The sequence below is a fragment of the Echinops telfairi genome, unplaced genomic scaffold (assembly GCF_000313985.2).
Source record: "Echinops telfairi isolate 266 unplaced genomic scaffold, ASM31398v2 ScPeMD7_3;HRSCAF=10, whole genome shotgun sequence".
In the NCBI taxonomy this organism is placed as follows: domain Eukaryota; kingdom Metazoa; phylum Chordata; class Mammalia; order Afrosoricida; family Tenrecidae; genus Echinops; species Echinops telfairi.
Genome location: NW_022103899.1, coordinates 21819861 through 21835420, shown reverse-complemented (window position 1 = coordinate 21835420; position 15560 = coordinate 21819861). Strand labels below are relative to the sequence as shown.

The 15560-nt window shown below is 44.8% G+C and overlaps 1 protein-coding gene across 3 annotated transcripts in view; it reads left to right on the top strand.

The window, feature by feature from the left end:
• HECW2 (HECT, C2 and WW domain containing E3 ubiquitin protein ligase 2) overlaps positions 1–15560 on the top strand; it is a 457170-nt gene that overhangs the window by 293650 nt on the left and 147960 nt on the right. For all 3 annotated transcript variants that reach the window (XM_045294741.1, XM_004701507.3, XM_045294743.1), the window contains 6 exons: positions 94–169; positions 3793–3962; positions 5518–5660; positions 9880–9980; positions 10415–11773; positions 13618–13713. In XM_045294741.1, coding sequence (XP_045150676.1) covers positions 94–169; positions 3793–3962; positions 5518–5660; positions 9880–9980; positions 10415–11773; positions 13618–13713 — 1945 coding nt within the window. The remainder of the gene's footprint in view (positions 1–93; positions 170–3792; positions 3963–5517; positions 5661–9879; positions 9981–10414; positions 11774–13617; positions 13714–15560) is intronic.

The following is a 15560-nucleotide window of genomic DNA, read 5'->3' as shown; positions in this document are numbered from 1 at the left end:
GAAAAACATATGCTGTAAAACAGGCTTGATGTGATTCCCAAGGAATAGAGTCATACTTGTATGAAACTTCAGATTCTTGTTTTCTCTCTTCAGATGGGGGCAGAAGGCCTGGAAGGAGGTGCTTCAGGAAGTCAGCATTCTAAGAAACTTGTTAGCTTTACACTGACAGGTACGTGGGTCTTTAAACATTGCACCCAGTTTCAAAATGTGTACTTTGAAATACCTGCAGATTCTCATATGCAAGGCTTATGGCTCAAATTTGATCAATAACTGTGCTTTGTTTGGAATGCTTGGGGCTTTAAAATATCTAGATTTTTAGATAGGCATCGATTACTACTTCTCTAATTTCATTCATTATCTGAAAACATTTCCAGTTGCAACCAAAGCCTTAGATTCTCATAGTCTTCAGGGCTAGCAGATACGGAAATCTCTGGCCTATACATAAAAAACAATTAACCAACCCCAATAGCTTAGGAAATATGAAGTTTGACCATATCGTAGGTTTTTAATTTAGGATCATTGTTGTTAGCTTTCAAGTGATAAAATACCATACCATTTGAACCTAACAATCACATATTAATTATTACTCCAGAAAGTATCATATCAACTCAACATGGGAGAATGATCGTCTGAAAGCTAAAAACCTGATGGTATTGTCCCTAAAAATAGGAAATCAGCTTTGAGATGCAAGTGCTTTTTTGTTAAATATGACTTCTTCTAACATGTGGAAGCTAGGTACCGAACACCTGTTTTCCCTGCCATGTATTGAGACATTCACAGGCAGGGTAAAGAAATGGCTACGAAAGTGTAGGCAATGAAAACAATTCTATAATGCTAATTTTAAAAACTCAATCTGGTTGCCGCATATTGATAGTGGATGATAATACTTATCCGAGAGCATTGAAACACTATAGAATGACTGCCTACATATATTCTGCTCTTAATTATCTATGGATAAGTAAACACACGAGTCACTGAACTCTATAGCTAACATAAAACTCTGTTTTGACTTATATTTCTCCCCAAATAACTCTTTAAACTAGGGTGTTGAATATGGCACATCTTGGGGACACCAAGTCCTTTTTTGGCCTCTTATGTGGTATGGATACTTTAAGTGGTAAAATACATAAAAGACAAGATAAGCAGAGAGCAAAAATGAGATGAATAAAATAAGCTGAGTAATCCGGCTAAAATTAATCCATCATTTTGGTCTGACTTGGTGAAGGGTTATTTGTGCAGAAGCCCATCGTGGAAGCCTAGGGCATCAGAATTCTTCCCGCGGTGACAGCCTGCATCGCAGTGTCTTAAACTTCTGGTGGAATGTATGTTGTTCCAAGTGGTGTTTGGCTTGAATAATTCACCTCTGTTTGATTTTGTAGTGGTCATTTGCCTATCTGTTACTCCTCATTCACTGTAGAAAACTCCCGTGTTTGAAAGCAGCTTTAATCTTTAGGGAATATCATATTTCTGTCTTTGAGTCCTATGTGAGCATAATCGAAAGGGGCAAGAATATAAATGTGTAAATTGTGTTTTCCTCTCAAAGCGACTTGATGCTGAGGGAAGCCAAGTGGAAACTGTAGCATTGCTAGGTTGAGAGTGAAATGCAGTGCCTGCGTTCACCATGACGGCGTTCATGACGGCGTGGCTGCTGTGGCAGTCCGTGTGGTTTGTGGGTCTGCAAGGTTTATGAGGAGCCAAAAATGGGATTGTCAGGCTAATGAGATTCTGGTCGCACCTCTGAGGTGCTCACCTAGTTCTTTACCTGCCTCCCCCTTCTCCCACTGGTTTCCTCATCAAAGACCTTTCTGTAGTTCACATAGAGTGCTCACATCACTTGGATTTTTCAGCCTTTTGCTAACTTACTCACTGGGTCCCACCCACTGGCTTCCATTTATGTGGCCCAAGATCGTCCTGATCTGTTTTCATCATGTGTCTCTGCCATGACAACCTGTGTGTCATTTCTATGGGCCACAGTAGACCACCCTTGCCCTTCCAAGGAAGATCTTATGTCTTAAGAATGACCTTGCATGAGCTAACCCTGGTGACTTGCTATGATTGACAGTCACCTGAAGGCATGGTAAGGAGGCCTTGTGGGACCGTCAGGTAAGCATTAGAATGAAAATCTCAAGGCCAGTGGTTTGAATCCTCTTGCTGCTCCTAGGGAGAAAGATGAGGCTATAGCCTCAGAATCCCTATATAGAATTGCCCATATATGGTTTTCGGGGCTGGGGTGGGGTAGGGAAGGGAGAGTAATACAGAGTTTAAGGCACCCTCTTTGTAAATTGGTTCGAATCTACCAGCCTTTCCTTAGGGGAAAGATGTGGCATTCAGCTTCCGTCAAGGAGAGGCAGACTTAGAACCACATGGGGCAATCTTACTTTCTCTTATAGCATTGGTATGGTCAGAGTCAACCTGGTGTCAATGGGTTTGATTTGGAGGATGCAGAGTTTGGGAGCCTCGGTGGAACAATGGGTACAGCACTTGACTGCTAACAGAAGAGTTGGCGGTTCAAACCCCACAGTGGCTCCTGGAAGAGAAGACGTGGTGGTCTGTTTCTGTGAGGATTACAGCCTAGGAGACCCTCCGGGTAGCTCTCCTCTGTGATGCAGGGTCACTATCAGCTTACAGTAATTTCATGGTACTTAACGACAGCAGTTGAGAGTTTGCGCCCTTGGTGGCCTAGGCCATCCACAGGTCTTTCAAGGCTCAGGGATCATTGACGGAATTTCTACCTGAATCAGAGGTTAGGACCTCCCTAAATTGAGCATAATGGTTACATTGACCAGGAAACCATATTCTTTCAAGATTACTCTGCTCCCTTCCACCTATTCATGCCGATATTTTTAGGAAGACATTGGGAACTGAGTGGAGCCAGCTTTATAAATTTTAAATTTTATTTTTTTAATCTCTTAGATATTTTTAATAGAACCGATTTCCTCGCTAAACAGACTTCATTTGGGATCTTAGCAGCTCACACAGTGTGAGGCAAGAACTACTGAAACTAAAGTGAGTTATGCTTGTTAGGTCATTGAGTCATTTTACAGGCTGTCAAAAAGACAAGCTCCTGGGCACTTAAGATAGCAGACAACATTCAAATCCTTAACAGCTGTCACATTTACAGAATATATAAGGGGGCTTCAAACAGTTCATTAAAAAATAATCCGTTATCTCTCATCTCCGTTTTTTCCATAGACCTTCTGAAGTTTGTGTTTGGCACTTTATTTTATGTAATAATTTTTCCGCACAACTTTCTTTTTTGTTGGGGACTTATTCAGCTCTTATCACAGTCCATACCTCCATCCATTGGTGTTTGGCATTTGAAACTCAGTGCGAATGAGTGTGCAGTCTGCAGTTTTAAAGTAGTGCTGCTGCCCTGCTTTCAGCCCTGTCTGTCCACTCCGCCTCAGTGCAGCTTCGTTAGAACCCATTTCATATACGAATGTGGAAGATTAAAGAAGGGCATGTTGGTTTCCTTCCGGAAATAAATTGTTCACTCAGGAAGTCTCTCAGGACACGGTCTGCAGTGTTGGCTGCCAGGCTCCGGTGGTCTGGGAGGTGGGACGTTTGGGCATGTGAACCAGTGCTAACGAGGTGATTCCATTTCTGTAGCGGGCCAGGAGACCCACAAAGAAAGCGTGTGAGCCACTTCCTTTATTGTCTTACACTGTAGTTTCTGTTTAGCGCTCCTCTGTGATTTCGCAAAAGCAAGCCTGGAGCTGCTTGTCCTAACCAAGTTCTCCGGGGCTTTCCCTTCTTCTCTTCCTCTCTCCCTCGCCTCCCTTTTCTTTAAAGATCTTCGGGCAGTTGGACTAAAGAAAGGCATGTTCTTCAACCCTGATCCATACCTTAAGATGTCCATCCAGCCAGGTAAGAAGAGCAGCTTCCCCACCTGTGCCCACCATGGGCAGGAGAGAAGATCCACTATCATCAGTAACACCACGAATCCAATTTGGCACCGAGAGGTAAGGGTGGTCTTTACCTGACAAGGTCATCTCTTCTCTGGGGTCCCTGGCATCTTCAGTGTCTTTATGGATGTGAACCAAAGGTGGTCATGTGCCAGCTGCTCGGTCGGAGAAGGACAGGGCTTTCTACTTCTGTCAAGAGCGACAGTCTCCGAGAGGCATGGGGGTAGTTCTACCTGTCCCTTATTTTCTAGCATTCTACATTTAGTGTAAAGTCGGTGACCTTGTTGCCTGTACAAGCCTTACCAGCAGGAATAATAGACAACATTAACCTGTCTCCATTTTGCTGATTTAAGACTTAAGGTGTGGAGTCCTTAGCTGCTCATGGCAGCGATGGGGCTTTAACTCGGCTTTGTTCTTCTAAGTCTAGTTGCTGTCAACTCGATTCCTACTCCTGAAGACCTACTGTGTGTCCAAGTAGCGCTCCATAGGGTTCTCCATGGTTGGTTTTTCAGAAGTAAATTGACAAGCCTTTCTTCTGAGGTGCCTCTGGGTAGTCTCCAACCTCCACCCTGTCAAGTTTTTTTAGCAACCCAGCGCTTACCCCTCTGCATCACCAAGGACTCCTTAGCTTAAGCAAGTGCTTTCTCCATTAAGCAGGTGGCCAAACTGCGTGACTCTTGGGAGAACTAATAAGCTCATTGTAAGTGTGAAAAAGCTGCCTAGCGCTAGACACACCACTGTGGTCGCAGGTATACCGTCATGGGCAAAGGGAGTTGGTTGAGGTTAGATTCTTGGCACCATGATTTACTTCTCCTGGGGACCTCCTCTCAAAGTAGAAAGAAGAAACCTTTCTCTTTGTAGGGATAAAATGGAGGTAACAAACGCAGGAGTTTTGTAAATGGCCAAAGCTCTGTATACTTAGGTACTTTACATGCATGTATAAAGCTCTTTATATTTATTGTTTAATCTTGTTAATGTTCAATTTCGTTTTAAACCCAAACAGCAAAGTCTAACTTAACTTCATACTTGTATTTTTCAAGGCCAGCAGAAATTATCTCTGTGCCCTTCAAACTTCAGTAATAATTTCAAAATGCAATGTTTTATTTGAATGTGATCATGGAAGCCACACTATTCTGTAGCTATTTCTAATTGAACCACCAAGTGAAGAAAAATTTTAAAATCCGTTTTACAACTTCAAAATCCTGCGAGATTAGGAATTAGTATGGTTAATCATTGCCACCCATTCTAATCCATCCTGTAACAGGGAATGAAATTTCAATGAGTTAAGATATAATACACCTCGTGAGTATTAAAATTGTATTGTGAGTAACTTAATATTTGATAACATCTTCCAAAAAAGTTGATACCAGGAAGGAGCAGATGCTTGACTGGTGAGATCCTTCTGTAATACAGACTTTTAACCATCGTTTTAACCACTGTGAATGAACCCCGAGTGCAGAAAGAATTAATAATAGCAGCAGATAGTTTTTGCCATGTGGACCCTGTATGCCGTTAGGATTTAGGGGAGAGATCATTTCCTAGAATAATAAAATGAGACATCATAATGTCAACCTTTCTTTTGAATCAGTGTATCTGGGTTTTTGTCTTTCAGAAATATTCCTTTTTCGCACTTTTGACGGATGTCTTGGAAATTGAAATTAAAGACAAATTTGCCAAGAGCCGTCCTATCATCAAGCGTTTCCTGGGGAAACTAACCATCCCAGTCCAGAGGCTACTGGAACGCCCATCCATTGGGTAATCAGCCCTTACCGTCAAGGATAGTGGAAAGATTAACAATTGAATTATACTTCGTATGTATATTATCTTACGGATAACAGTGCCAACAGACGTCGTTTCAAAATAGAAGTGCCTGTAGACGTACTAGTGTTTGTAAAGACTGAGAGCTTGAGGCAGCTCTGCTCTGTCCAAAGAGTCACTATACATTGGAGTGGACTCAATGGCAGTGGATTTGGGTGAAATTGATTAAAGTGTGTGAGAGAAAAAAATTGTCTTCTAAAATTATGCAGCTTTTTCTTTTAAGCTTTTTAAGCTGAGCCTACTATTAGCATGTCGGTGTTAACTTTCAGTGTTACATTGTTTGGGAGGGTACCTTGAAAACTTGCTAGAAAACCTTCTTCTTAGAGCAGAGTTCACGTATGAGGCAGGCACATGCCTTATCCTGTTCAGAGATTGACCCTATTCAGAGAGCTTTGGTTCTAGGAACACCAAAACATCCTGGTTAGAACGATTTGAAATGAGACCCAGACTCTGATGCGGTCTTATTCACGAGCTCCTGAACGCGTGTTCATTTGGGCAACATGATTCATTAAATTTTCACAGGGGATCACATGCCTACTTTCTTTCTGGGAGCTCTTCGTAAATTGTAAATAAAGTAGTCAAGAAATCATAGCATGCTTCTATCCTCTTTTGTAGGTGTGGTTTGCATTTCCACATGGCCAACACAGTCAAACTCGGGAGCACTGGTGCTATGAGGTAGTGAAGGGACATCTGTTTTGCCTTTTTTTCCCAGTGTAGCAGCATATTATGAATAGCTCTAGATGTAGCAGTAGTAGTAGTAGCAGCAGTAATAATTACCAAAGGTGCTGGGCACTAACTCACTGTCTGGAGTTAAGTACACGACACTCATCAGCTCACAACATCTCAACCACCCCGGGAGGTAGATTCTGTACTTTTCTATTCGTTTTAGAGATGTGGAACCTGAAGTAAATTGTGTGAAAGCAAGTCCATCATGGGGCTGGAATTGGAGTTCGTATTCACTTGCTCCAGAACCCTGGCTTCTCCACAGTCCTGTAAGCACCAGCAGGAGTGGGCCAGTACGCTAGGTAGCCAAGAAAGGTTGGTCACTAGCATTCACTTGGCACCTAGTTAACTATGTCATTTTGGCAAGTCACAATATTCTTGGGCATTAGTTTCCCAGTCAGAAAAAGAAAGCGTTTGAAGCAGATAATCTCTGAGACTCCTTCAAAATCTGACACTCAGAAATCATAATGGATTCTAATTCGCTGTCAGAGGTAATAGATGTTGTGTGCCTGCGCCAACCCACGGGACATAGGAATATGACACAGAACTTGCAGCAACCTTTGCAGCAGCCTTCCTTGTTCTTCCAATGAAAGCTGGGAAGAAATCACAATTATTGTGAAGCCTAGCACTTATTGCTTCCGGTGGAGATAGATTCAGAGTTTTAAGAATTATTTATGGACTACGAAAGATTATAAAGAATGAGATTTAACTATAAGAGATATATGTATACTTTCATTTATATAAATGCAGCTATGTGGTTTGCATAATACAGGCGACACGGACTGAAAATGCCCAGCTGTGAACACTAGCAAGAATGATCAGGGAGTAAAACACTTGTCAGTGCCTGAAGGTGTTGGTTACTTACTAGCATCTCATTTCGTTTTTGAAAGAGCTGTACACTTAAGATATTGCCACTCATGGGTGTCATGTGACTGGGATGAAGTCTAGCATGAATTTGTAGAATAGCAGAAAATATTTTACTGTAAGTAGATTAGAAGTATTGCCTGACAGGGGGTTGCTTTATTAGATAAAAATATACCTATTAGCTTATCAAATATTGGCGTACCCAACCCACTGCCACTGAGTCCATTCAGATGCCGAGCAACGCTTTGTAGGGTTTTCAAGACTGTAAGTCTTTATGGGAATAGATAACATCATCTTTCTCCTCAGGAGCATATGGTGGGTTTGAACCACTGACCTTGTGGTTCCAAGTCTAATGTGCTTACCCAACAGTACCACCAAGGCTGCCTGAATATTGCCATATAAAAATGTATTTCTGATCAGATTACTACTTGTTCATCAAGTAACTGATTGGTCATGGAAAACACTGGGTTTTGTTGGTTCTGTATTTAGTCAAATCCAATGCTCAGAATTTGTTGTGGTTTCACAGGGCAAGGTCTTATAGGACAGTAGGATTCCACACTAACACATTGGAGAGTATCTGTTCAAATTTGACATTTTAAAGAGCTCACCCTGTTCTCGTTTCCAAAAGCTCATGCTTGATCCCATGCTTGGTCAGTTCCTCTGCTTACATTAGTGTGCAGCTGACTCGGAGACTAAGCTCTTTGGACCCCCACATACTACTAAAGTGGGGCAGAGTTGCAGATAGAACCAGATGAGACAAGGTCACCAGAGCAGATGACTCCTGGCAGTTCTTCAGTGGAGGAAAGAAACTCAACTCAGAATCCACTACTAGCCAGGATTCCCTATATTTATATAAGTTTAATAGTTGAACTGTGTATCCTGACAGTTTGGTTAATAAACAGCATTAAAGTCCATTGAAATAATTTTTTTAAGTGAAGGGTCTCATTTTTAACTAATTTAGTCAAGAGACAAATATTTGGAATGTCTATTGAAAGTCAAAGGAACCCTGGTGGGATAGTGGTTGGATGTTGGGCTGCTAACTGCACGGTCAGCAGTTTGAAACCACGATGCACGCCATGGGAGGAAGGCTGAGCTTTCTACTCCCGTATAGAATTACAGTTGGGAAACCCACAGGAGTAGTTCTACCCGGTTCTATCGGGTCACTATGAGTTGGCATCAACTCATTAGCGGTGAATTTGGTTTACTGAAAGTCAAGTACTATGTTAGGCATTCGAGATATGCTAGGGAGCATATGTAGAGGACTGATGTAGAGGACTACATACCTTTTAATACATACCTTTATAATTCTTATTAAATATATAAGTATATCTCCTAGCTAAAAGCTGGCACCTTTGTAAATATTCATCACCAGCACTAACATTAGCATTTATTGACCAGATAACATGTGAAGAAGACCTTGGTATTACTTTTAACAAAGAAATGATGAGAAGACAGTATGTTTAGAGAGTTGGATGTGGACCGGCAGTGCTGGGAGAAGCTCTTTTCCATTCATTTCTGGGTGAATGCATTAATGGACAAATACTGAGCACGTTCAGGAGCCAGCTACTATCTAAGTGCTGGTAATAAAGTAGTGAGGAGAAAAAGAGATCCCTGCTCTTATGTAGATCATAACCCTTATGTAATGTTATCTGACGTTTACATCATACAAGCATGTAACTTGCATGTAATGTTTAGTATACCCGTTCCTCATTTACCAGTATAGTTAGGTTTCAAAGACCAATCTATTGTAAAAAAAATCATCTTTATGAAAAAATAATGGTGACTGACTACTTCCTTACTGCCAAACGATATCATTATGTAACTGCCCAAACACTGACCCAGCCAAGTTGGCAGATCACCTGAACCATCACAGTCACCATTCCTCTCACCTGCTGCCTCGGCATCTGTCACTGCCAGACGTATGACATTAATGTGCAAAATAGTTAGGTTTGTTGGAGAGCAAGATAGTCAATACGCAAGGGGAAAGTACTGTTATAAATGCCTATACTCATTTTTAGAATAATTTTTTAAATGTCTGTGGTAGAAAGCAAAATAATTAGCAGTCACATGAAGGCGAGCCGTGGATAAATGTGTACCATTAGCACACGTGTTCCTGAGCAGCCTGCTGTCATGAAATAGCATTAGCTACAAGTAAGTGGCCTTGTATAATCAGACTCCTACAGCGTGCAATGATCTGGAACCAGTCCTCGGTGGCTTTACATCAGAGTCAAGCAAAAGAAAGAAAGAAAATCTCCAACTGGCTTTCCCAGCTCTTTCGTGCCCTTCAAACTGCATTCTCCCTAGTCACCAATCAGTGCCTTAGAAAATATCATATAGTAATCCACTGTACCGTTGCATTTCCTGCATTTGCTAATACATTTCCTTTTATCCCTGGCTTTCTACCTGTTAAGTTGTGCGGAGGAAGGGCTACCATTCCTCTGGAATGCCTTGAGCTCAGTGAGCCTGCAGGTTTTAAGAGCAGTGTCCTGGGATGGGGGACGGCCTGCGGGGAGAGGGTGAAGTTGATGCCGATGTAGAAAGGATGAAAGAACCCTTTCTCCCCTTGCAGAGACCAAATGCTCAGCTACAACCTTGGCAGGAGGCTCCCGGCTGACCACGTGAGTGGGTACCTCCAGTTTAAAGTGGAGGTTACCTCTTCTGTCCATGAAGGTAAGAGGTCTGCTTCTCTGTGGCTGAAGGAAAAGCATGACACCTTACTCATTTGCAGTTTGCCTTTCAACTGACGGGAATTTGTGACTCATTCTGAAAATAAAAGAGCTGTCAAATGATTACCTGCTGATGTTGTCAAAGAAGATAGGAAAAGTCTGTTGTTTTTTCACAAACAACCTCTTGGGTTGATGCCTTCACTTTGAAAGTAGGCTGTCGAATTCCCAGCAGTATATAGATCCGTGCCAAACTGCCTGGAGGTAGACTCAGTCATTCTATCAGGTGGTGAACCTGAGCATGTTGGGGAAACTATCAGGAGGCCTCCATGGGATGACTAAATTCATTGAACCGGTGGGTGGAAGGCACTAAGCTACATGAAGTTAATTTGTTATTACTGTGTTATTGTTACCACTATTTAATACTCGTTTCTCCTTCAGACGCTTCTCCAGCAGCCGTGAGCACGATACTTGGAGTCAATAGCGTGAACGGAGACCTAGGAAGTCCTTCTGATGAGGAGGATGTGCCGGGAGCCCACCATGACAGCCCAACATGTTCCAATGGGCCAGTGTCTGAGGAAAGTACTGCCGATGGGACCCCCAAACATTCTTTCAGGACTAGCTCCACTCTGGAAATAGACACAGAGGAATTAATCTCTACTGCCTCGAGGACCTCGCCACCCAGGGGACGTCAGGATTCACTCAACGATTACTTAGATGCGCTTGAACATCATGGCCACCCCAGGCCAGGGGCAGCTCCCTGCTCAGAGAGGGCCATAGGAGCGTCTCCCAAACTAAGGAGCAGTTTTCCCACTGACACAAGACTTAGTGCCATGCTTCATATCGACTCCGACGAAGAGGATCATGAGTTTCCGCAGGACCTGGGTTATACATCATCCGTGGAGGAGGAAGGCGGGTTAATCATGGTTAGCAGGGCCTCCAGAGCGGAGGATGGGAGCCTGGCATCTCAGACGAAGCCGGATGATCAGCCAGTTGGGCAGGAAGAAACCTCCGCCATCGAGGAGAAGCCTGAAACCCATCCAGAGCTCGCAGGAAGCCCCTTACCCTCGGGCCCGGCCCCAGAAGACAACGACAATGAGGCCGAGTCTCAGCCCAGCACGGATCAGGGCAGCGGTGAGTTGTGTGCCTCTCAGGAGGTGGATCAGCCCACCAGTGGGGCAGACACGGGCACTTCCGAGACATCAGGAGGAAGCCAAAGAGCCACCAGTGAGACTGAGTCCCTGGATCAGGGGTCTGAGCCTTCCCAGGTGTCCTCTGAAACGGAGCCCAGCGACCCTGCCAGGACAGAGAGTGTGAGCGAGGCCAGCACCAGGCCCGAGGGCGAGAGTGACCTGGAAGGTGCGGACAGCTCTTGCAATGAGAGCGTCACCACGCAGCTCTCCTCTGTGGAGACGCGCTGCTCCTCTCTCGAGAGTGCTCGGTTTCCGGAAACCCCAGCCTTTTCATCTCAGGAAGAAGAAGATGGAGCCTGTGCAGCCGCGGAGCCCCCCAGCAGTGACCCCGCCGAAGGGTCACAGGATTCCATCTGCACCCCCGGTTCACTCCCGGTGGTCCAGGTGCCCAGTGGGGAGGACGAAGGACCCGGGGCGGAATCAGCCACTTTGCGGGACCAAGAGGAGATCGGGGAGGTCTGGCAGCGGAGGGGGAGCCTGGAGGGAGCTGCTGCTGCTGTTGCTGCCCCTGAGAACCAGCCCCAGGAAGAGGGGCCCTCTGGGAATGCCCAAGCCACTTGTGAAGGGGCCACTGCCCAGGAGGAGGAGGAGGAGGGTGCCACAGGAGGTAGGCTGTGGAAGGCAGCATGGCTCTTGGCTCAGGCACACTTATACAAAGAGAAGTCTTGTGGTTTTGCCTCTTGGTGTGAATTCTACCGCTGGTCACATAACACCAATGTATTATCTGAAGTCTTTACCTTGGACTTCAGCAATTAGCAAAAGGAAGAGTAAGGAGAGGAGGGGGCTAAGATGAAACACAGGGATAAGGAACATGGGGAAGCAGGTTGAAAACGTTCAAGCACTTGAGGTCAGGCCTGTCATTTCAGTCTATAGTCACGCACAGGGGGGTGGGGTGGGGTGGGGGTGGGCTTCATCATCTACGTGGCGAGGATGAGGGCAGCCTCAGTGTGTATCCAGATAGGTAGCGTCCACATTCTAGTCTCTCTTCAGTTGTATTTTTCTTTTGCCAAAATACGAGGCAATTTGCAGGCGGTCCAGCGGCGGTCTTCAGACTTAATTAATGAATCTCTATTGAGACTAGTGAAGAGCCCTGGTGGTGTAGTGGTTACATGTTGAGCTGAGATCTGAGAGTTCAACAGTTCAAAACCATCAGCCAGTTCAAGGGAGAAGCAGAGGGGCTTTCTGCTCCTGTAAAGAGTTCCAGTCCTGGAAACCCACAGGGGCAGTGCTACCCTGTCCCATAGGGTCATTATGAATGGACATGGAAAATGAATCGCAATAGGAACTGGAAACACAGGGATCCAGGGTGGATGCTCAGTGGCAGCAAGATATTTTTGGTGATGAAGGTCTGTGTGTACAGATGCACATCAGAAAGAGGCCACCAGCACCAGCTGGAGGGCACTCTGCAGAGGCTTTCAGGAGCCCCCTGAGCCCCCCTCCGTGCCGAAAGCAGAAGGTCCATGTGCGCTTTGCATCAGATGTAGTGTTTTTCCCTCTTGCCGAATGAGAAATGTCAGCTACATTAGGTGATACTTAAAGCTCGTTTTTGTCTCAGTGAATGTGCCTTGAGAGCTGATCCCTGTAAAGTACTATACACACATTCAAAAGTCAAAGGTAATTTCACAGGCTTAAATAGCCGAGACTGGAAAATGGGAAGGATTTTCTTTTTTTTTTAAATTTTTGTAATCGTTTTATTAGGGGCTCATATGACTCTTATCACAATCCATACATACATCAATTGTGTAAAGCACATTTGTACATTCATTGCCCTCGTCATTCTCAAAGCATTTGCTCTCCACATAAGCCCCTGGTATCAGGTCCTCATTTTTTCCCCTCCCTCCCCCCTCCCCACTCCCTCATGAGCCCTTGATAATTTATAAATTATTATTTTGTCATATCTTGCCCTGTCTGATATCTCCCTTCACCCCTTTTCTGTTGTCCGTCCCCCAGGGAGGAGGTCACATATAGCTCCTTATAACCAGTTCCCTCTTTCCAACCCACTCTCCCTCTACCCCACCAGTATCGCCACTCACACCACTGGTCCTGAAGGGCTCATCCGTCCTGGATTGCCTGTGTTTCCAGTTCCTAGCTGTGATTCGTTTTCCAGTTTAGACTGTTCTCTTCTCTCCACGTCTTCCACTTCCTTCCCGCCCCTTCCTTGTGGTGGTGACCCTAAAACATTAAATGAATGAATGACCAGGATGGAGGATCCAGTGGGAGAGATAGGAGGCAGGGATGGTGGCAGGAGGAGGGGCCGATGGACAGACCTCTGTCTACGAGGCCTTCTTCTAAGTATGGGTTCACTCCCGTTCCCTTCTTTCGCTTGTTTCTGGGTCTTCATCGGTGAAACAAGTCAAAAGAGAAAAGAGATGGAGCCCAGGCTTCATGTGAGATGTGAGGGCACTGAAGGGGCAAACAATACCCAGGTAACTTTGTCCCCTCTAATCCTAGGTTCCCAAGCCAACGGCCATCAGCCACTGAGATCTCTGCCGTCAGTGCGCCAGGACGTGAGTCGGTACCAGAGGGTGGACGAGGCTCTCCCACCAAGTGAGGACCTGTTCACTGTAGGGCTCACCTTGATCCAAGGGCTTGAGGGGGGCAGGGAGACCCATGCCCATGAATTTAAAGAATGGCTGTGTGGGCCCCATAGAGAAGGCCCTGGAGGGCTGCTGCAGACCTGGAGGATAACCCTGCTGATGACTTCTCCCAGCTACTCTGGCGATGAGGCAAGGCAGCTGGGGAAGACGTAAATATTGTAGTACTGGGGAATCATTATTATGATTGTGCAAACAGATCAAGATATTTTGGGCAGTTGGGTGGAGAATAGAATTTTAGTAGACAGACTGGCATAATCTTTTTGAAGCACCTCATTCCATGTAATATACTGCTTTTGTATGTACTTGTGTCATTTAAAATCAGTAATGGGGGGTGGGCCGTCCCAATTTTCTTTTTAGGGATATGCAAGTGATAGAAGTTAGTCTATCACTTATTTTGGACCTGAGACTTATCTGGGATGGGAAAGGTACGTCATGTCTCTCACTTTCAGCAAACACTTAGTACTCAAAGGAAGATGGTGGAGGAAGAAGACTAGGGATTCTGGGAGATAGATATGCAAGCTGCATTCAAAGGTTTGCAAGGTACTAGAGCCGATTATAAGCTGGGTCAAATGTACAGTTCTGTTTAACTTTCTAAAATCCCTTAAAGCGCCGTTGCATTGTGAGAACAAAGCACTTCGATGAGCAGTTATAGGGACTGTTTAAGGGCTTGAATGTCGCTGTTAAGAAAACATTGGTGAACAGCCCCTCCACCGTACTGCTTTCTGTTTGTATTCACTCACTCATCTCTGTGATCAGGCGGGAGACTGGTGGCCTTGGCCCTCTGCTCCTGTGAAAACAGGGAGACCTGAGCAGATGTGTGTGTCCAAGAGCTGAAATGCTGAGTGGGTTGTTTGGCTGTGTGTGGACAAGAAAGAATAATACTACGTGGAGTTTGTCACAGCATTGGCCTGACCCTTTGGAATTTCGGTTACGCATTGATCCTTTCCTCGTCCATGACTGGAGACCTGAAGGCGTGTTCTCATACATAGGAAGTGTACATTTAAACTGTTTTTAAAAGAGAAAAACACAGACCACATGATTAACTAACTATTGTGTGCTTTTAAACAGTTGAGGAGGGGCAGGGGTTGGGGAACATCATTTTTGTTGGATGTTGGAGAAAAAAGCTTAGAGGTAAAAAAGAAAAACGGGGGGAAATGCCTTGGGGATATTTACATATAACTCAAGCAAAATGAATTAGGAACAGCAGGAAATAGCTCAGGAGAGCTTTGTCGGTGTCTGTGGATCAGTAGTAGTGGTGTCAGGGGTTTGGGTCGGAGGCATGGGGAGCCCTGGCAGCATAGTGGTTGGGCTGCAAGGTCAGAGATTCAAACCCATCCGCAGCTCCACAGTAGGAAGAGGAGATTCTCTGCTCCTATAACGATTCACAAGCATAGAAATCTCACAGGGCAGTTCTACTCTGTCTTATGAGGGCAGTGTGAGTCAGAATCAACTGGGCGGCGGTGGGTTGAGTGCGTTTGCGTAGGTTTGGGATAAGAGACATACAACATGCGTGTGTGTGCATGAATAAATGCGACCTTCCTGGCCACATCCAACCACGCAGCTTTGCTGCACTGCAGCGTTGTCTCCATGCGATCCTTAATAACGGCGGCCTCGGTGTTTCCTGCCGAGGTGTACGGTCCTCTCTGTGATAGTTCAGTTACTTTCCCTAAACATCGGTATTTGCAATGCACAGATAGAATGCACTTTAGGATTTTTAAAAAGGAACAACTGCAGTTCACTTTAATAAACTGATGGAAACAAACTGTTTGGAAAAGAAACCACTGGAATGGTGATCCT